Source organism: Tachyglossus aculeatus, chromosome 21 (genome assembly GCF_015852505.1).
Source record: "Tachyglossus aculeatus isolate mTacAcu1 chromosome 21, mTacAcu1.pri, whole genome shotgun sequence".
In the NCBI taxonomy this organism is placed as follows: Eukaryota; Metazoa; Chordata; class Mammalia; order Monotremata; family Tachyglossidae; genus Tachyglossus; species Tachyglossus aculeatus.
The window spans coordinates 44988816-45008135 of record NC_052086.1 but is presented as its reverse complement, the minus strand read 5'-3'; the positions used below and the strand labels follow the sequence as shown (position 1 = coordinate 45008135).

General features: G+C 47.0%; 1 protein-coding gene across 1 annotated transcript in view; it reads left to right on the top strand.

The window, feature by feature from the left end:
- Positions 1 to 883: 883 nt before the first annotated feature.
- PLBD2 (phospholipase B domain containing 2) overlaps positions 884 to 19320 on the top strand; it is a 33472-nt gene continuing 15035 nt past the window's right edge. Inside the window, exons 1-5 of the mRNA XM_038762759.1 lie at positions 884 to 996; positions 12005 to 12167; positions 12489 to 12547; positions 12774 to 12979; positions 13224 to 13464. Coding sequence (XP_038618687.1) covers positions 884 to 996; positions 12005 to 12167; positions 12489 to 12547; positions 12774 to 12979; positions 13224 to 13464 — 782 coding nt within the window. The remainder of the gene's footprint in view (positions 997 to 12004; positions 12168 to 12488; positions 12548 to 12773; positions 12980 to 13223; positions 13465 to 19320) is intronic.

The window sequence follows — 19320 nt, the reverse complement described above, 5'->3', positions numbered from 1 at the left end:
CCTGATCACCTTGTAACCTCCCTAGTGCTTAGAACAGTGCTCGGCACATAGTAAGCGCTTAATAAATGCCATTGTTATTATTATTATTACAATGTAGCAACAAACAGACATTCCTGCCCACAACAAACTCACAGTCTAGAGGGGGAAACAGACGGTAAAATAAATAAATGAATAGATAAATAAATTACGGATATGTTCATATGTGCTGTGGGGATGGAAGGGAAGATGAATGAAGGAGCAAGTAAGAGCGGCACAAAAGGTAGTGGGAGGAGAGGAGAGGAGGGCTTCGTCAGGGAAGACTTCTTGGAGATGTGAGCCTGTTGTTGGGTAGGGACCGTCTCTATATGTTGCCGACTTGTACTTCCCAAGCGCTTAGTACAGTGCTCTGCACACAGTAAGCGCTCAATAAATACGATTGAAGGAATGAATGTGCTTTCAGTAAGGCACAGCGAGTAGGCATCCAATCCCTATTAGACGAGAGCAGCAGCGTGCTTAGTGGAAAGAGCCCGGGCTTGGGAGTCAGAGGTCGTGGGTTCGAATCTCAGCTCCACCACGTGTCCCTTGTGTGACTTTGGGCATGCCACTTAGCTTCTCTGTGCCTCAGTTACCTCATCTGTCAAATGGGGATTCAGGCTGTGGGCCTCACGTGGGATAACCTGATAGCTTTGCATTTACCCCAGCGCTTAGAACGGCGCTCGGCACATCGTAAGCGCTTAGCAAATACCATCATTATTATATAGAGGAGGAAAGCTGAGGCCTGGAGAAGTTGAGTGATTGAGGCCGGAAATTGGCAAATATGTTGCCAATTTGTACTTCCCAAGCGCTTAGTACAGTGCTCTGCACATAGTAAGCGCTCAATAAATACGATTGATGATTGATGAGGATGAAGGGAGAGTCCGTGGTCACTGCGGCCCTTCAACCCGTGATTGCCGCCTGCTGCCTTCACGTGATCCGGCCTTGGGAGGGAGGAAGGAGGGCAGATTTGTGGGGCCGAGGGTAAGGCTAGGATGGGGTGGGCGGGACTTGGCTGGACGGCCCTGGAGGAGACTGGACTGGGCAGAGGTGGGCTTAGTACAGTGCCTGGCACACAGTAAGTGCTTAACAAATACCACAATTAATAATAATAATAATTATTATTATTATTATTATTTTGGTATTTGTTAAGCACTTACTATGTGCAAAGCACTGTTCTAAGCGCTGGGGAGGATACAAGGTGATCAGGTTGTCCCATGTGGGGCTCTTATCTTACTCCCCATTTTACAGATGAGGTCACTGAGGCCCAGAGAAGTTAAGTGACTTGCCCAAAGTCACACAGCTGATAAGTGGCGGAGCTGGGATTTGAACCCATGACCTCTGACTCCAAAGCCCAGGCTCTTCCCACCGAGCCACGCTGCTTCCCCCAATATAATATTATAATATTATTATATAATATTATAATGATTATATAATATATTATATTACATATAATATAATATACAATATACCATATATTATATCATTATATAAATTATATAATATATAGTATTATATAATATTATAATCTAATATTATATATTAGATTATATATTATTATATATATACTATATATTATAATATAGTATTATAATCTAGTCTTTTAGACTGTGAGCCCACTGTTGGGTAGGGACTGTCTCTATATGTTGCCAATTTGTACTTCCCAAACGCTTAGTACAGTGCTCTGCACATAGTAAGCTCTCAATACATACGACTGATGATATATTATATCATTATATAATATTATATAATGTATAATATTATATAATATTATAATATTACATTAGGTATAATATTATAATAATTATGTATACTATATTGTATATTATATATTATATTATATTATTATATAATATTATATAATGTATAATATTATTATTATACAACTTCACGTTGGACACAGTCCCTGTCCCACAAGGGATTCACACTCTTAGTCCCCATTTTACCGATGACCTGAGGCGAAGAGAAATTAAGCGACTTACCCGAGGTCACACAGCAGACAAGTGGCAGAGTCAGAATTAGAACCCAGGTCCTCGGGACTCCCAAGCCTGGGCTCTATCCACTAAGCCACACTGCTTCTCAGTGTGAAGTCACTTGGGTTTTTAGGGGCGTTTTGAAGGAGGAAGGGTGAAGCTGAGCCGGACGGACCTCCAGGCGAGGCAAAGTTGGAGCATAGGGTGGAGGCACGAGAGGTGGAAGCGAGGAATAATAATAATAATAATAATAATAATAATAATAATAATAATAATAATGGCATTTATTAAGCGCTTACTATGTGCAAAGCACTGTTCTAAGCACTGGGGAGGTTACAAGGTGATCAGGTTGTCCCACGGGGGGTTTACAGTCTTAATCCCCATTTTACAGATGAGGTAACTGAGGCCCAGAGAAGTTGTGACTGGCCCAAAGTCACCCAGCTGACAAGTGGCGGAGCCGGGATTTGAACCCATGACCTCTGACTCCAAAACCCGGGCTCTTTCTACTGAGCCACGCTGCTTTGGCAAAGTTGGAATCAGCATACCTAAACCCAATCCTTCCTTAGGCTTTTCCCTTTGGGACACTAAAAAGAAGAACTTTTCTGTCCTTTGAAGAGGCAGTTCCAGCCTAGGGAGATAATAATAGTCATAATAATGATGGTATTTGGGGTTTTTTTTGGCATTTATTAAGCGCTTACTATGTGCAAAGCACTGTTCTAAGCGCCGGGGAGGTTACAAGGTGATCAGATTGTCCCACGTAGGGCTCACAGTCTTCATCCCCATTTTACAGATGAGGTAACTGAGGCACAGAGAAGTGAAGTGACTTGCCCAAAGTCACACAGCTGACAATTGGCAGAGCCGGGATTTGAACCCATGACCTCTGACTCCAAAGCCCGCGCTCTTTCCACTGAGCCACGCTACTTCTTATTATGTGCCAAGAACTGTTCTAAGCACTGGGGTTGTCCCACAGTCTTAATCCCCATTTTACAGGTGAGGTAACTGAGGCCCAGAGAATGATAATAATAATAATAATGGCATTTGTTAAGCGCTTACTATGTGCAAAGCACTGTTCTAAGCGCTGGGGTGGATACAAGGTGACCAGGTTGTCCCACGTGGGGCTCACAGTCTTCATCCCCATTTTACAGATGAGGTATCGGAGGCACAGAGAAGTTAAGTGACTTTCCCAAAGTCACACAGCTGACAAGTGGCAGAGAGGGGATTAGAACCCATGAGGTGACTTGCCCAAAGTCACACAGCTGATAAGTGGCGGAGCTGCGATTAGAACCCACGACTTCTGATTCCCAAGACCGGGCTCTTTCTTGTAAACCGCACTGCTTCTCGAATGATAATATAATAACGGCATTTGTTAAGCGCTTACTATGTGCCAGGAACTGTTCTAAGCGCCGGGGTAGATACAAGGTAATCGGGTTGGACACAGTCCACGTCCCACGTGGGGCTCAAGGTCTTAAGCCACATTTTAACAGACGAGGGAACTGAGGCCCAGAGAAGTGAAATAACTTGCCCAGAGTCACACAGCCGACGAGTGACGGAGGTAGGATTCGAACCCACAGCCTCTGACTCCCAAGCATGTCTCTTGCCATTAGGCCATGCTGCTTCCCATGGGGCATCACATGAGATGAGGCGTACCATGCTGCTTCACATGAGATGAGGTATCATATCAGACTGTGGGAGAGGAAGGAGAGGGAGGGGGAAACTGAGGTAGCATTCATTTTGAATCCCAGACTAAGCCCCTCCTTTTCCTCTGCTCCCCCTCTACTTCCCATCTCTCTGACTCTCTCCCTTTGCTCTATCCCCCACCCCGCCCCACAGCACTTCATCATCATCATCAATCGTATTTATTGAGCGCTTACTATGTGCAGAGCACTGTACTAAGCGCTTGGGAAGTACAAATTGGCAACATATAGAGACAGTCCCTACACTTGCGTATATATGTACGTATTTATAATTCTATGTATTTATATTACTGATATGTACATATCTAAAATTCTATTTATTTATATTGATGCCTTTAGAGAAGCAGCGTGGCTCAGTGGAAAGAGCCGGGCTTTGGAGTTAGAAGTCGTGGGTTCGAATCCTGGCTCCACCACGTCTGCTATGTGACCTTAGGCAAGTCACTTAACTTCTTGGAGCCTCAGTTACCTCATCTGTACAATGGGGATGATGACTGTGAGCCCCACGCGGGACAACCTGATCACCTTGTATCCCCCCCAGCGTTTAGAACAGTGCTTTGCACATAGTAAGCGCTTAACAAATGTTATTATTATTATTATTATTATTATTATTATTATTATTATTATTATTATTGGGAGTGGGTTCTAATCCTGGCTCTGCCACTTGTCAGCTGTGTGACTTTGGGCAAGTCACTTTACTTCTCTGGGCCTCTGTTCTCTCATCTGTAAAATGGGGATGAAGACAGTGACCCCCAAGTGGGACAACCTGATTACCTTGCATCCCCCCAGCGCTTAGAACAGTGCTTGGAACATAGTAAGCGCTTAACAGATGTCATTATTATTATTATTATTATTGTTATGCCTGTTACTTGTTTTGATGCCTGCCCCCTCTCCCCCCCGCCCCACTTCTAGACTGTGAGCCCGTTGTGGACAGGGATTGTTTCTGTTGCTGAATTGTACTTTCCAAGCGCTTAGTACAGTACTCTGCACACAGTAAACGCTCAAAAAATTCGATTGAATGAATAATGAATGAATCAATGAATCACTGAGGAGCATTAATGGAGCCTGGCCCTTTAAATCGGTCCGCCCCGCCCGCTCCATGCCCTGTCTCCCTCTTCGCCCTGCCCACTACATACACCGCCTCATTCATTCATTCATTCATTCATTCATTCACTCATTCACTCACTCATCCATCCATCCATCCATCCATCCATTCATCCATCCATCCATCCATCCATCCATCCATCCATTAATTCATTCAATCGTATTTATTGAGCGCTTACTGTGTGCAGAGCACTGTACCAAGCGCTTGGAAAGTACAATTCAACAACCAAGACAATCCCTACCCAACAATGGGCTCACAGACTAGAATGGGGAGGCAGACAGCAAAACAAAACAAGTAGACAGGTGTCAAAATTGTCAGAACAAATAGAATTAAAGCTATATGAATATATATATTCATTCATTCATTCAATCGTATTTATTGAGCACTTACTGTGTGTAGAGCACTGTACTAAGCACTTGGGAAGTACAAGTTAGCAACATATAGAGACGGTCCCTACCCAACAACGGGCTCACAGTCTAGAAGGGGAGACAGACAACAAAACAAACCATGTGGACAGGTGTCAAGTTGTCAGAACAAACAGAATTAAAGCTATATGAATATATATATATTATATATATATATTCATTCATTCATTCATTCATTCAATCGTATTGAGCACTTACTGTGCGCAGAGCACTGTACTAAGCACTTGGGAAGTACAAGTCGGCAACATATAGAGACGGTCCCTACCCAACAACGGGTTCACAGTCTAGAAGGGGGAGACAGACAACAAAACAAAACATGTGGACAGGTGTCAAGTCGTCAGAACAAATAGAATTAAAGCTAAATGCACATCATTAACAAAATAAATAGAATAGTAAATAGGTACAAGTAAAATAAATAGAGTAATAAATCTGTACAAACATATATACAGGTGCTGTGGGGAGGGGAAGGAGGTAGGGTGGGGGGGAAGGGGAGGGGGAGAGGAAGGAGGGGGCTCAGTCTGGGAAGGCCTCTTGGAGGAGGTGAGCTCTCAGTAGGGCTTTGAAGGGAGGAAGAGAGCGAGCTTGGCGGATGTGTGGAGGGAGGGCATTCCGGGCCAGGGGGAGGACGTGGGCCGGGGGTCGACAGCGGGACAGGCGAGAACGAGGCCCAGTGAGGAGGTGAGCGGTGGCAGAGGAGCGGAGGGTGCGGGCTGGGATGGAGAAGGAGAGAAGGGAGGTGAGGTAGGAGGGGGTGAGGTGATGGACAGCCTTGAAGCCCAGGGTGAGGAGTTTTTGCTTGATGCGTAGGTTGACAGGCAGCCACTGGAGATTTTTGAGGGGGGGAGTAACATGCCCAGAGCGTTTCTGCACAAAGATGATCCGGGCAGCAGCGTGAAGTATAGACTGAAGTGGGGAGAGACAGGAGGATGGGAGATCGGAGAGGAGGCTGATGCAGTAATCCAGTTGGGATAGGATGAGAGAATGAACCAGCAAGGTGGAGGTTTGGATGGAGAGGAAAGGGCAGATCTTGGCGATGTTGTGGAGGTGAGACCGGCAGGTTTTGGTGATGGATTGGATGTGAGGGGTGAACAAGAGAGTGGGGTCGAGGATGACACCAAGGTTGCGGGCTTGTGAAATGGAAAGGTTGGTAGTGCCATCTACAGTGACGGGAAAGTCAGGGAGAGGGCAGGGTTTGGGAGGGTTCAGTCTTGGACGTATTGAGTTTTAGATGGCGGGCAGACATCCAGATGGAGATGTCCTGGAGGCAGGAGGAGACACAAGCCTGGAGGGAGGAAGAGAGAGCAGGGGTAGAGATGTAGATTTGGGTGTATATTGGGAGGCATTAGCGTAGAGGTGATAGTTGAAGCCATTGAAGCAAATGAGTTCACCAAGGGAGTTAACAAAATAAATAGAGTAATAAATCTGTACAAATATACATAAGTGCTGTGGAGAGGGGAAGGGGGTAGAGCAGAGGGAGGGGGTGGAGCGCTTAGTACAGTGCTCTGCCCACAGTAAGTGCTCAATAAATATGAATGAATCAATCAATCAAAAACAGATAAATTGAATTATAGCTATGTACACATCATTAACAAAATAGAGTAATAAATATGTACAAATATACACAAGTGCTGTGGGGAGGGGAAAAGGGTAAGGCAGAGGGAGGGGGAGGAGTGCTTAGTACAGTGCTCTGCACAAAGTAAGTGCTCAATAAATATGAATGAATGAATGAATCAATCAATCAAAAACAGATAAATTCAATCATTCAATCATATTTATTGAGGGCTTACTGCGTGCAGAGCATTGTACTAAGCACTTGGGAAGTACAAATTGGCAACATATAGAGACGGTCCCCACCCAACAATGGGCTCACAGTCTAGAAGGGGGAGACAGACAACAAAACATAACGTGTAGAAAGGTGTCAATGCCATCAGAATAAATAGAATTATAGCTATATACACATCATTAATAAAATATAGTACAAATAAAATAAATAGAGTAATAAAAATGTACAGGTATACACAAGTTTTGTGGGGAGGGGAAGGTGGATGGGCAGAGGGAGGGAGGGGAGGAGAAGGAGAGAAAAAAGAGAGGGCTCAGTCTGGGAAGGCCACCTGGGAGAGGTGAGCTCTCAGTAGGGCTTTGAAGGGGGGAAGAGAGCAGCTTGGTGGATGTGCGGAGGGAGGGCATTTCAGGCCAGGGGGAGGACGAGGGCCGGGGGTCGACGGCGGGACAGGCGAGAACGAGGCCTAACGGTGAGGAGATTAGTGGCAGAGGAGCAGAGGGTGCGGGCTGGGCTGGAGAAGGAGAGAAGGGAGGTGAGATAGGAGGGGGCAAAGTGATGGAGAGCTCTGAAGCCAATAGTGAGGAGTTTTTGCTTCATGCGAAGGTTGATAGGCAACCACTGGAGATTTTTGAGGAGCGGGGTGACATGCCCAGAGCGTTTCTGGGCAGCAGAGTGAAGTATAGACTGAAACAGGGAGACACAGGAGGATGGGAGATCAGAGAGGAGCCCTTTGCAGTAATCCAGTCGGGATAGGATGAGAGATTGAACCAGCAAGGTGGCGGTTTGGGTGGAGACGAAAGGGCGGATCTTGGCGATGTTGCGGAGGTGAGACCGGCAGGTTTTGGTGACTGACTGGATGTGTGGGGTGAACAAGAGAGCAGAGTAGAGGATGACACCAAGGTTGTGGGCTTGTGAGACGGGAAGGATGGTAGTGCCGTCTACAGTGACGGGAAAGTCAGGGAGAGGACAGGGTTTGGGAGGGAAGATAAAGAGCTCAGTCTTGGACATGTTGAGTTTTAGATGGCGGGCAGACATCCAGATGGAGATGTCCTGAAGGCAGGAGGAGATACGAGCCTGGACCGACTAAGCCCTCATTTCCTCTTCTCCCTCTCCCTTCTGCATCATTCTTGCGTTTGGATTTCATCAATCGTATTTATTGAGCGCTTACTATGTGCAGAGCACTGTACTAAGCGCTTGGGAAGTACAAATTGGCAACATATAGAGACAGTCCCTACCCAACAGTGGGCTCACAGTCTAAAAGGGGAGATAGAGAACAAAACCAAACATACGAACAATTTGCTCCCTTTATTCACCCCAACAGCCTTTATGTACTAAAAACATAAAACTATGTTTTCTAGAAACTGAAACTAAACAAATAAAACTATGGCTAGGTTTATTTACATTAATGTCTGACTCCCCCCTCTAGACTGTGAGCTCATTTTTTTTCTTTTAAAGGTATTTCTTAAGCACTTACTATGTTTGGAACACTGTTCTAAGCGCTGTAGTAGGGAAGAGTTAATTAGGTGGGACACCGTGCCCATCCCATGTGGGGTTTAGAGTGTAAATAGGTGGGAGAACAGGTCCCCAACCTGTTCATCCCTGTTTTACTGTCGAGGAAACGGACACGGAGGAAGTGAGGTGACTTGCCCAAGGTCGCACGGAAAGCGATGGGCAGAGCCAGGATCAATCAATCAATCAATCATATTTATTGAGCGCTTACTGTGTGCAGAGCACTGTACTAAGCACTTGGGAAGTACAAGTCGGCAACACATAGAGACAGTCCCTACCCAACAGCGGGCTCACGGTCTAGAAGGGGGAGACAGAGAACAAAACCAAACATACTAACAAAATAAAATAAATAGATAAGAACTGAAGTCCTTTGACTCACCAAGCTCACGCCCTTTCCACTAGGCCAGAGAAGCATTATATATATATAATTATATATATTATATATAATAGCTGTGTACACATCATTAATAAAATAAATAGAGTGATAAATATGTACAAATTTACACAAGTGCTGTGGGGCAGGGAAGGGGGTAGGGCAGAGTGATGGGGGGGTGATGGGGGGAGGAGGAGAGGTAAAGGGGGGATCAGTCTGGGAAGGCCTCCTGGAGGAGGTGGGCACTCAGCAGGGCTTTTCAGGGGGGAAGAGAGATAGTTAAGAAGAGGGGAAGAGAAGCCTCCTTCTTCATCCCGCCCACTAGTATGTATGGTTTTGTTCTCTGTCTCCCCCTTTTAGACCGTGAGCCCACTGTTGGGTAGGGACTGTCTCTATACATTGCCAATTTGTACTTCCCAAGCGCTTAGTACAGTGCTCTGCACTGCACGTAAGCGCTCAATAAATACGATTGATGATGATGATGATACACGCCCCGGTTTCTTCATGGCCATGCCCACTACACATCCCGCCCCTCCTAGCCCCTCATGGCCCCGCCCAGACCGAGGAGCCCCCCTTTTCCTCTCCTCCTCCCCATAATAACGATGGCATTTGTTAAGCGCTTACTATGTGCAGAGCACTGTTCTAAGCGTCCCCCCACGCCCTACCTCCTTCCCCTCCCCACAGCACCTGTATATATGTTTGTACAGATTTATTACTCTATTTATTTTACTTGTCCATATTTACTATTTATTTATTTATTGATGGCATTTATTAAGCGCTTACTACGATGTGCATCTAGCTTTATTTCTATTTATTCTGACGATTTGACACCCGTCCACATGTTTTGTTTTGTTGTCTGTCTCCCCCTTCTAGACTGTGAGCCCGTTGTTGGGTAGGGACCGCCTCTATACGTTGCCGATTTGTACTCCCCAAGCGCTTAGTAGGGAAGCAGCATGGCTTTAGTGGCCAGAGTACGGGCTTGGGAGTCAGAGGTCGTGGGTTCAAATTCCGGCTCCGCCGCTTGTCAGCTGTGTGACTTTGGGCAAGTCACTTCACTTCTCCGGGCCTCAATTCCCTCATCTGGAAAATGGGGATGGAGACTGGGAGCCCCACGTGGGAAAACCTAATCACCTTGTGTCCCCCTCAGCGCTTAGAACAGTGCTTTGCACATAGTAAGCACTTAACAAATGTCATCATTATTATTAGTAGTACAGTGCTCTGCACACAGTAAGCGCTCAGTAAATACGATTGAATGAATTAATAGCCCCGGCATCCTCTTGGCCTCACCCACTCCATACCCCGCCTTCATCTTCGCCCCGTCCATCACATCCTCCCCCCCTACCTACAGCCAGCGTGGCTCAGTGGAAAGAGCCCGGGCTTTAGAGTCAAAGGTCATGGGTTCAAATCCCGGAATCTAAGCAGGGAGTCATTCCAAAATTCACATAGAAAGAGTAGGAGGAAGAACAAGGATAGAGCAGGAAGTAATAGAGCTACAAGAAGATGAAGCAGATCTATCACACTCTTCTAGACTGTGAGCCCGTGGTTGGGTAGGGGCCGTCTCTATATGTTGCCAACTTGGACTTCCCAAGCGCTTAGTACAGTGCTGTGCACACAGTAAGCACGATTGAATAAATGAATGAATGACTCCACCAATTGTCAGCTGTGTGACCTTGGGCAAGTCACCCAACTTCTCTGAGCCTCAGTTCCCCCATCTGTAAAATGGGGATGAAGACTGTGAACCCCCTGTGGGAGACAACCCGGTCACCTTGTAACCGCCCCAGCGCTTAGAACAGTGCTTTGCTCATAGTGAGCGCCTAATAAATGCCATCATTATTATTATTATTACAGCCCCGCCTCCCTCTTGGCCCCAGCCACTCCATGACCCGCCTCCACCTTTTTTTTTAATGGCATTTATTAAGCGCTTACTGTGTGCCAAGCACTGTTCTAAGCGCTGGGGAGGTGACAAGGTGATCAGGTTGTCCCACGGGGGGCTCACAGTCTTCATCCCCATTTTCCAGATGAGGTCACTGAGGCGCAGAGAAGTGAAGTGACTTGCCCAAAGTCACACAGCTGACAATTGGCGGAGCGGAATTTGAACCCATGACCTCTGACTCCAAAGCCCGGGCTCTTTTCCACTGGGCCACGCTGCTTCTCCACCTTCGCCCCGACCACTCCGTGTCCCACTTTCCTCTTGGCCCCGCCCACTCCATGACCCGCCCCCACCTTTTTTAATGGCATTTATTAATCAATCAATCAATCAATCGTATTTATTGAGCGCTTACTGTGTGCAGAGCACTGTACTAAGCGCTTGAGAAGTACAAGTTGGCAACATATAGAGACAGTCCCTACCCAACAGTGGGCTCACAGTCTAGAAAGCGATTACTATGTGCAAAGCTCTGGTCTAAGCGCTGGGGAGATGACAAGGGGTACTCAGGTTGTTCATTCATTCATCCATTCAATCGTATTTATTGAGCGCTTACTGCGTGCAGAGCTTAATAAATGCTATTATTATACGAGCAGATCAGGTTTTCATTCATTCATTCATTCATTCATTCCATCGTATTTATTGAGCGCTTACTGTGTGCAGAGCACTGGACTAAGTGGTGGGGAAGTACAAGTCGGCAACATATAGAGACGGTCCCTACCTAACATTCATTCATTCATTCATTCAACCGTATTTATTGATCGTTTACTGTGTGCAATCAATCAATCAATCGTATTTATTGAGCGCTTACTGTGTGCAGAGCACTGGACTAAGCGCTTGGGAAGTACTAGTTGGCAACATAGAGAGACGGTCCCTACCCAACAGTGGGCTCACAGTCTAGAAGGGGGAGACAGAAAACAAAACCAAACATACTAACAAAATAAAATAAATAGAATACATATGTACAAGTAAAATAAATATATAGAGTAATAAATATGTACAAACATATATGCATATATACAGGTGGTCCCACGGGGGGGCTCACAGTCTTAATCCCCATTTTACAGATAAGGTAACTGAGGCACAGAGAAGTTAAAGCTCCTCCCACTCCACGCCCCGCCTCCATCTTGACCCCGCCCACCTCCTGGCTCCGCCCACCACATACGTCACCCCTAATAGCCCCGCCCATTGCCCGCCTCACCGTCGTAGCCACGCCCACTCCGTGTCCCGCCCACCACGCGCACCACCCCTAAAAGCCCCGCCCACCACCCTCCTCGCCCTTCGCAGCCCCGCCCACTCCTCGCCCCGCTTCCCTGTTGGCCCCGCCCACCACACACGCAACCCCACAGCCCCGCCCACTCCCCCCTCGCCCGTATGTAGCCCCGCCCACTCCCTGCCCCACTTTCCTATTGGCCCCGCCCACTCCATGCCTCACCTCCCTCCTGGCTCCGCCCACTGCACCCACCGCCCCTAACAGCCCCGCCCACTGCCCCCTCGCCCTTCGTAGCCCCGCCCACTCCATGTCCGCCCACTCCATGACCACCCACTCCATGACCCGCCTCCCTATTGATCCCGCCCACCATACGGCACCCCAATAGCCCCGCCCACTGCCCGCCCCGTCCTTCGTAGCCCCGCCCACTCCACGCCTCGCTTTCCCATTGGCCCCGCCCACCCACGCCCCGCCTCCCGCTAGGCCCCGCCCACTCAACATCTAGCTTTGCTGTTGGCCCCGCCCACCCACGCCCGCCCTTCGTAGCCCCGCCCACTCCACGCCTCTCTTTCCTATTGGCCCCGCCCACCCACACCCCGCCTCCCGGGCGGCCCCGCCCACCCCACGCGTCACCCTAGCAGCCCCGCCCACCCCAGGCCTCACTTTCCTATCCACCCCGCCCACCCCACGCCCCGCCCCCACCTCGGCCCCTCCCACCCACGCATCACCCCTTGTAGCCCCGCCCACCCCACGCTTCGCCCTTCATAGTCCCGCCCACTCCACGCCCGCTTTCCTATTGGCCCCGCCCACTACACGCCCCGCCTCCCGCTCGGCCCCGCCCACCCCACACGTCGCCCTAGCAGCCCCGCCCACTGCCCTCTTCGCCCTTCGTAGCCCCGCCCACTCCACGCCTCACCTTCCTATTGGCCCCGCCCATCCAAGCCCCGTCTCCCGCTCGGCCCCGCCCACTCCTTGTAGCCCCGCCCACTCTACGCCTCGACTTCCTGTTGGCCCCGCCCACTGCACGCCCCGCCCACCACCCACGCCACCCCTAACAGCCCCGCCCACTGCACGCCCCCGCCTTCCTATTGGTCCCGCTCCCCTATTGGCCCCGCCCCCTCTCCGCCCCGCCCCGCCCCCCCCGGGTCGGGCGCCGTGAGGGGGCGTCGAGCGGTGGCGGCGAGGAGGGAAGATGGCGGCCCGGGCCGTGGTCCTGAGGCGGCCGCCGTGCTGCCGGGCCGGACCCTGGGCGGGCCTGGCGGCCCTGCTGTGGGCCGGGACCCTGCTCGCCGGGACCCCCCCCCCGGGGGCCCCCCCAAAGGGAGCCCCCCCAAAGGGAGCCCCCCCAAAGCCGCTCGGTGCTGCTGGACCCCGCCTCCGGGCGGCTGAGCGTACTGGACGGTTGGCACCCCGACGCCGTCGCCTGGGCCAACTTCACCGACGCCATCGCCCGGACCGGGTGAGGAGGGCCCCGAGGGCGGGAGACCATCCTTACAATAATAATGATAATAATAATAACCGCATTTATTATATTGAGCGCTTACTAGGTGCAAAGCACTGTTCTGATAATAATAATGATGATGGTATTTGTTAAGCGCTTACTATGTGCAAAGCACTGTCCTAATAATAATGATGGCATTTGTTAAGCGCTTACTATGTGCAAAGCACTGGTCTAATAATAATGATGATGGTATTTGTTAAGCGCTTACTAGGTGCAAAGCACTGTTCTAATAATAATAATGATGATGGTATTTGTTAAGCGCTTACTATGTGCAAAGCACTGTTCTAATGATAATGATGGCGTTTGTTAAGCGCTTACTAGGTGCAAAGCACTGTTCTAATAATAATAATGATGATGGTATTTGTGAAGCGCTTACTAGGTGCAAAGCACTGTTCTAATAATAATAATGATGATGGTATTTGTGAAGCGCTTACTAGGTGCAAAGCACTGTTCTAATAATAATAATGATGATGGTATTTGTTAAGCGCTTACTAGGTGCAAAGCACTGTTCTAATAATAATAATGATGATGGTATTTGTTAAGCGCTTACTAGGTGCAAAGCACTGTTCTAATAATAATAATGATGATGGTATTTGTTAAGCGCTTACTATGTGTAAAGCACTGTTCTAATGATAATGATGGCATTTGTTAAGCGCTTACTAGGTGCAAAGCACTGTTCTAATAATAATAATGATGATGGTATTTGTTAAGCGCTTACTATGTGCAAAGCACTGTCCTAATAATAATGACTGTCCTAATAATAGTGACGGCATTTGTTAAGCGCTTACTATGTGTAAAGCACTGTTCTAATGATAATGATGGCATTTGTTAAGCGCTTACTAGGTGCAAAGCACTGTTCTAATGATAATGATGGCATTTGTTAAGCGCTTACTAGGTGCAAAGCACTGTTCTAATAATAATGATGATGACGGCGTTTGTTAAGCGCTTACTATGTGCAAAGCACTGTTCTAATAATAATAATGATGGCATTTGTTAAGCGCTTACTATGTGCAAAGCAGTGGTCTAATAATAATAATGATGGTATTTGTTAAGCGCTTACTATGTGCAAAGCACTGTTCTAATAATAATAATGATGATGGTATTTGTTAAGCGCTTACTATGTGTAAAGCACTGTTCTAATGATAATGATGGCATTTGTTAAGCGCTTACTAGGTGCAAAGCACTGTTCTAATAATAATAATGATGGTATTTGTTAAGCGCTTACTATGTGCAAAGCACTGTTCTAATAATAATAATGATGATGGTATTTGTTAAGCGCTTACTAGGTGCAAAGCACTGTCCTAATAATAATGACTGTCCTAATAATAGTGACGGCATTTGTTAATCAATCAATCGTATTTATTGAGCGCTTACTATGTGCAGAGCACTGTACTAAGCGCTTGGGAAGTACAAATTGGCATCACATAGAGACAGTCCCTACCCAACAGTGGGCTCACAGTCTAAAAGGGGGAGACAGAGAACTGAACCAAACATACCAACAAAATAAAATAAGTAGGATAGAAATGTTAAGCGCTTATTATGTGCAAAGCACTGTTCTAATAATAATAATAATGATGGCATTTGTTAAGCGCTTACTATGTGCAAAGCACTGTTCTAATGATAATGATGGCATTTGTTAAGCGCTTACTATGTGCAAAGCACTGTTCTGATCATAATAATGATGATGGTATTTGTTAAGGGCTTACTATGTGCAAAGCACTGTTCTAATAATAATAATGATGGTATTTGTTAAGCGCTTACTAGGTGCAAAGCACTGTTCTAATAATAATAATGATGATGGTATTTGTTAAGCGCTTACTATGTGCAAAGCACTGTCCTAATGATAATGATGGCATTTGTTAAGCGCTTACTATGTGCAAAGCACTGTTCTAATAATAATAATGATGATGGTATTTGTTAAGCGCTTACTATGTGCAAAGCACTGTCCTAATAATAATGACGGCATTTGTTAAGCGCTTGCTATGTGCAAAGCACTGTTCTAATAATAATAATAATGATGGTATTTGTTAAGCGCTTATTGTGTGCAAAGCACTGTCCTAATAATAATGATGGTATTTGTTAAGCGCTTATTGTGTGCAAAGCACTGTCCTAATAATAATGATGGCATTTGTTAAGCGCTTACTAGGTGAAAATCACTGTCCTAATAATAATGACGGCATTTGTTAAGCGCTCACTATGTGCAAAGCACTGTTCTAATAATAATAATGATGATGGCATTTGTTAAGCGCTTACTATGTGCAAAGCACTGTCCTAATAATAATGACGGCGTTTGTTAAGCGCTTACTATGTGCAAAGCACTGTTCTAATAATAATGATGGCGTTTGTTAAGCGCTTACTATGTGCAAAGCACTGTCCTAATAATAATGATGGCATTTGTTAAGCGCTTACTAGGTGCAAAGCACTGTTCTAATAATAATAATGATGGTATTTGTTAAGCGCTTACTATGTGCAAAGCACTGTCCTAATAATAATGATGGCGTTTGTTAAGTGCTTACTATGTGCAAAGCACTGTTCTAATAATAATAATAATAATGATGGCATTTGTTAAGCACTTACTATGTGCAAAGCACTGTTTTAATGATAATGATGGCATTTGTTAAGTGCTTACTATGTGCAAAGCACTGTTCTAATAATAATGATGATGGTATTTGTTAATCGCTTACTATGTGCAAAGCACACTATTCGAAGCGCCGGGGCGGGTACAAGGTGATCAGTTTGTCCCACGTGGGGCTCACAGTCTTCATCCCCATTTTACAGATGAGGGAACCGAGTCTCGGAGAAGTGAAGGGACTCGCCCAAGGTCACACAGCAGACATTTGGTGGAGTCGGGATTCGAACCCATGGCCTCCGACTCCAAAGCCCGGGCTTTTTCCACTGAGCCACGCTGCTTCTCCTTAGCGCCAGGGGGGTTACAAGGAGATCAGGTTGTCCCGGTGGGGGGCCTCACAGTCTTCATCCCCATTTTATAGATGAGAGAATTGAGGCCCAGTGAAGTGACTTGCCCAAAGTCACACAGCTGACAATTGGCAGAGTCGGGATTCGAACCCATGACCCCCGACTCCAAAGCCCGTGCTCTTTCCACTGAGCCACGCTGCTGGCTTTATTTCTATTTATCCTGATGACACCTGTCCACATGTTTTGTTTTGTTGTCTGCCTCCCCCTTCTAGACTGTGAGCCCGTTAATAATAATAATAATGATGATGGCATTTGTTAAGCGCTTGCTATGTGCAAAGCACTGTTCTAAGCGCTGGGGTGGTTACAAGGAGATCAGGTTGTCCCAGGGGGGGCCTCACAGTCTTCATCCCCATTTTATAGATGAGGGAATTGAGGCCCAGAGAAGTGAAGTGACTTGCCCAAAGTCACACAGCTGACAGTTGGCAGAGTCGGGATTCGAACCCATGACCCCTGACTCCAAAGCCCGTGCTCTTTCCACTGAGCCACGCTGCTGGCTTTATTTCTATTTATCCTGATGACACCTGTCCACATGTTTTGTTTTGTTGTCTGCCTCCCCCTTCTAGGCTGTGAGCCCGTTAATAATAATAATAATAATAATGATGGCATTTGCTAAGCGCTTACTATGTGCAAAGCACTGTTCTAAGCCCTGGGGGGGATCCAAGGTGATCAGGTTGTCCCACATGGGGCTCACAGTCTTCTTCCCCATTTTACAGACGAGGTAACAGGCTCAGAGAAGTTAAGTGACTTGCCAAGGGTCACACAGCAGACGTGGCGGTGGCAGGATTCGAACCCATGACCTCCGACTCCAAAGCCCTTGCTCTTTCCACTGAGCCATGCTGCTTCCCGTTGTTGGGTATATGTTGCCAACTTGCACTTCCCAAGCGCTTAGTACAGTGCTCTGCACACAGTAAGTGCTCAATAAATTTGACTGACTGAATGAATAATAATAATAATTATTATTATTATCAGGCTTGGGAGTCAGAGGTCATGGGTTCCAATGCCAGCTCTGCCACTTGTCAACTGTGTGAGTTTGGGCAAGTCATTTCACTTCTCTGGGCCTCAGTTACCTTATCTGTAAAATGGGGATTGACTGTGAGCCCCCCATGGGACAATCTGATCACTTTGTAGCCTCTCCAGTGCTTAGAACAGTGCATTGCACATAGTAAGCGCTTAACAAATGCCATTATTATTATTAATAATTATCATATTAAGGGCTTACTACGTGCTGGGCACTGTACTAAGCGCTGGAATCATTCATTCATTGTCGTATTTATTGAGCGCTTACTGTGTGCAAAGCACCGGACTAAGCGCTTGGGAAGTACAAGTCGGCAGCACATAGAGACAGTCCCTAACCAACGGGCTCACAGTCTAGGAGGTAATAGCATAGATAATAATAATGTTGGTATTTGTTAAGTGCTTACTTTGTGCCGAGCACTGTTCCAAGCGCTGGGGAAGATACAGGGTAAACAGGTTGTCCCACATAATAATAATAATGATAGCATTTATTATATTAATATATTAATGGCATTTTATTTTGTTAATATGTTTGGTTTTGTGCTCTGTCTCCCCCTTCTAGACTGTGAGCCCACTGTTGGGTAGGGACCGTCTCTATCTGTTGCCAACTTGTACTTCCCAAGCGCTTAGTACAGTGCTGTGCACACAGTAAGCGCTCAATAAATACGATTGATTGATTGGTTAATTAATGCCACTGTTCTAAGCGCTGGAGAGGATACAAGGCAATCAGCTTGTCCCACTGGGGTCTCTCAGTCTTCATCCCCATTTTACAGATGAGGGAACTGAGGGCACAGAGAAGTTGTGATTTGCCTAAAGTCCCACAGCTGACAAGTGGCGGGATTAGAACCCACGACTTGTGACACCTAAACCCAGGCTCTATCTACTAAGCTACGCTGCTTTTCTACATGGAAGCAAGATGGATTCAAGAAGGCCTCCGAGCCTTTTCCCCCTCACCACCTCCGCCCCGGGGCAGGGAGGGGAGAAGCTTCCTGGGTCCCGCCCCAGCCTGAGCCTTATCATCATCATTACTGGTATTTATTGCCTGCCTATTATAATATTATTTGTTAAGCACTCACTATGTGTCAAGCGCTGGTGTAGATACAACCTAATGACACTGTCTCGGCCCACTATGGGGCTCACAGTCTTAATTTCCCTCATCTTAAATTCCCTCATCTGTAAAATGGGGGTTAAGACTGTAAGCCCCACATGGGACAACCTCATCTCCTTGTATTCCCCCCAGCGCTTAGAACAGTGCTTTGCATGTAGTAAGCGCTTAACAAATACCAACATTATTATTATTATTATTAATTGCTCACTGGGCTAAGTGCTTGGGAGAGTACAGTGCCACAGAGTTAGCAGACACGATCCCAGCTATCTATAGAGAAGCAGTGTGACGTAGTGGAAATAACCCGGCCTTGGGAGTCAGAGGTTGTGGGTTCTAATCCTGGTTCCGCCACAATCCTTGTTGTGTGACTTTGGGCATTTCACTTAACTTCTCTGTGCCTGTTACCTCATCTGTAAAATAGGGATCAAGACTGTGAGCCCCATGGGGGATAACTTGATTACTTTGTATCTACCACAGTGCTTAGCACATAGTAAGCACTTAACAAGTGCCATCATCATCATCTCCCTCTGGCCCCCTAGGAGAGCCCCTCACCTTCCTGTGCCCATTCCCTTCTCTGGTGTGATGCTTATCCCCGCTTTTGCCCCCTCTCCTCCTCCCCTAGCCCCCTTGGTTGCGAGGGTAAGTGATGGCCAACCTTCTTAATAATTATGATTTTTAGTCAGTGCTTGTGCCGTGCCTAGAAGCAGCGTTGCCTAGCG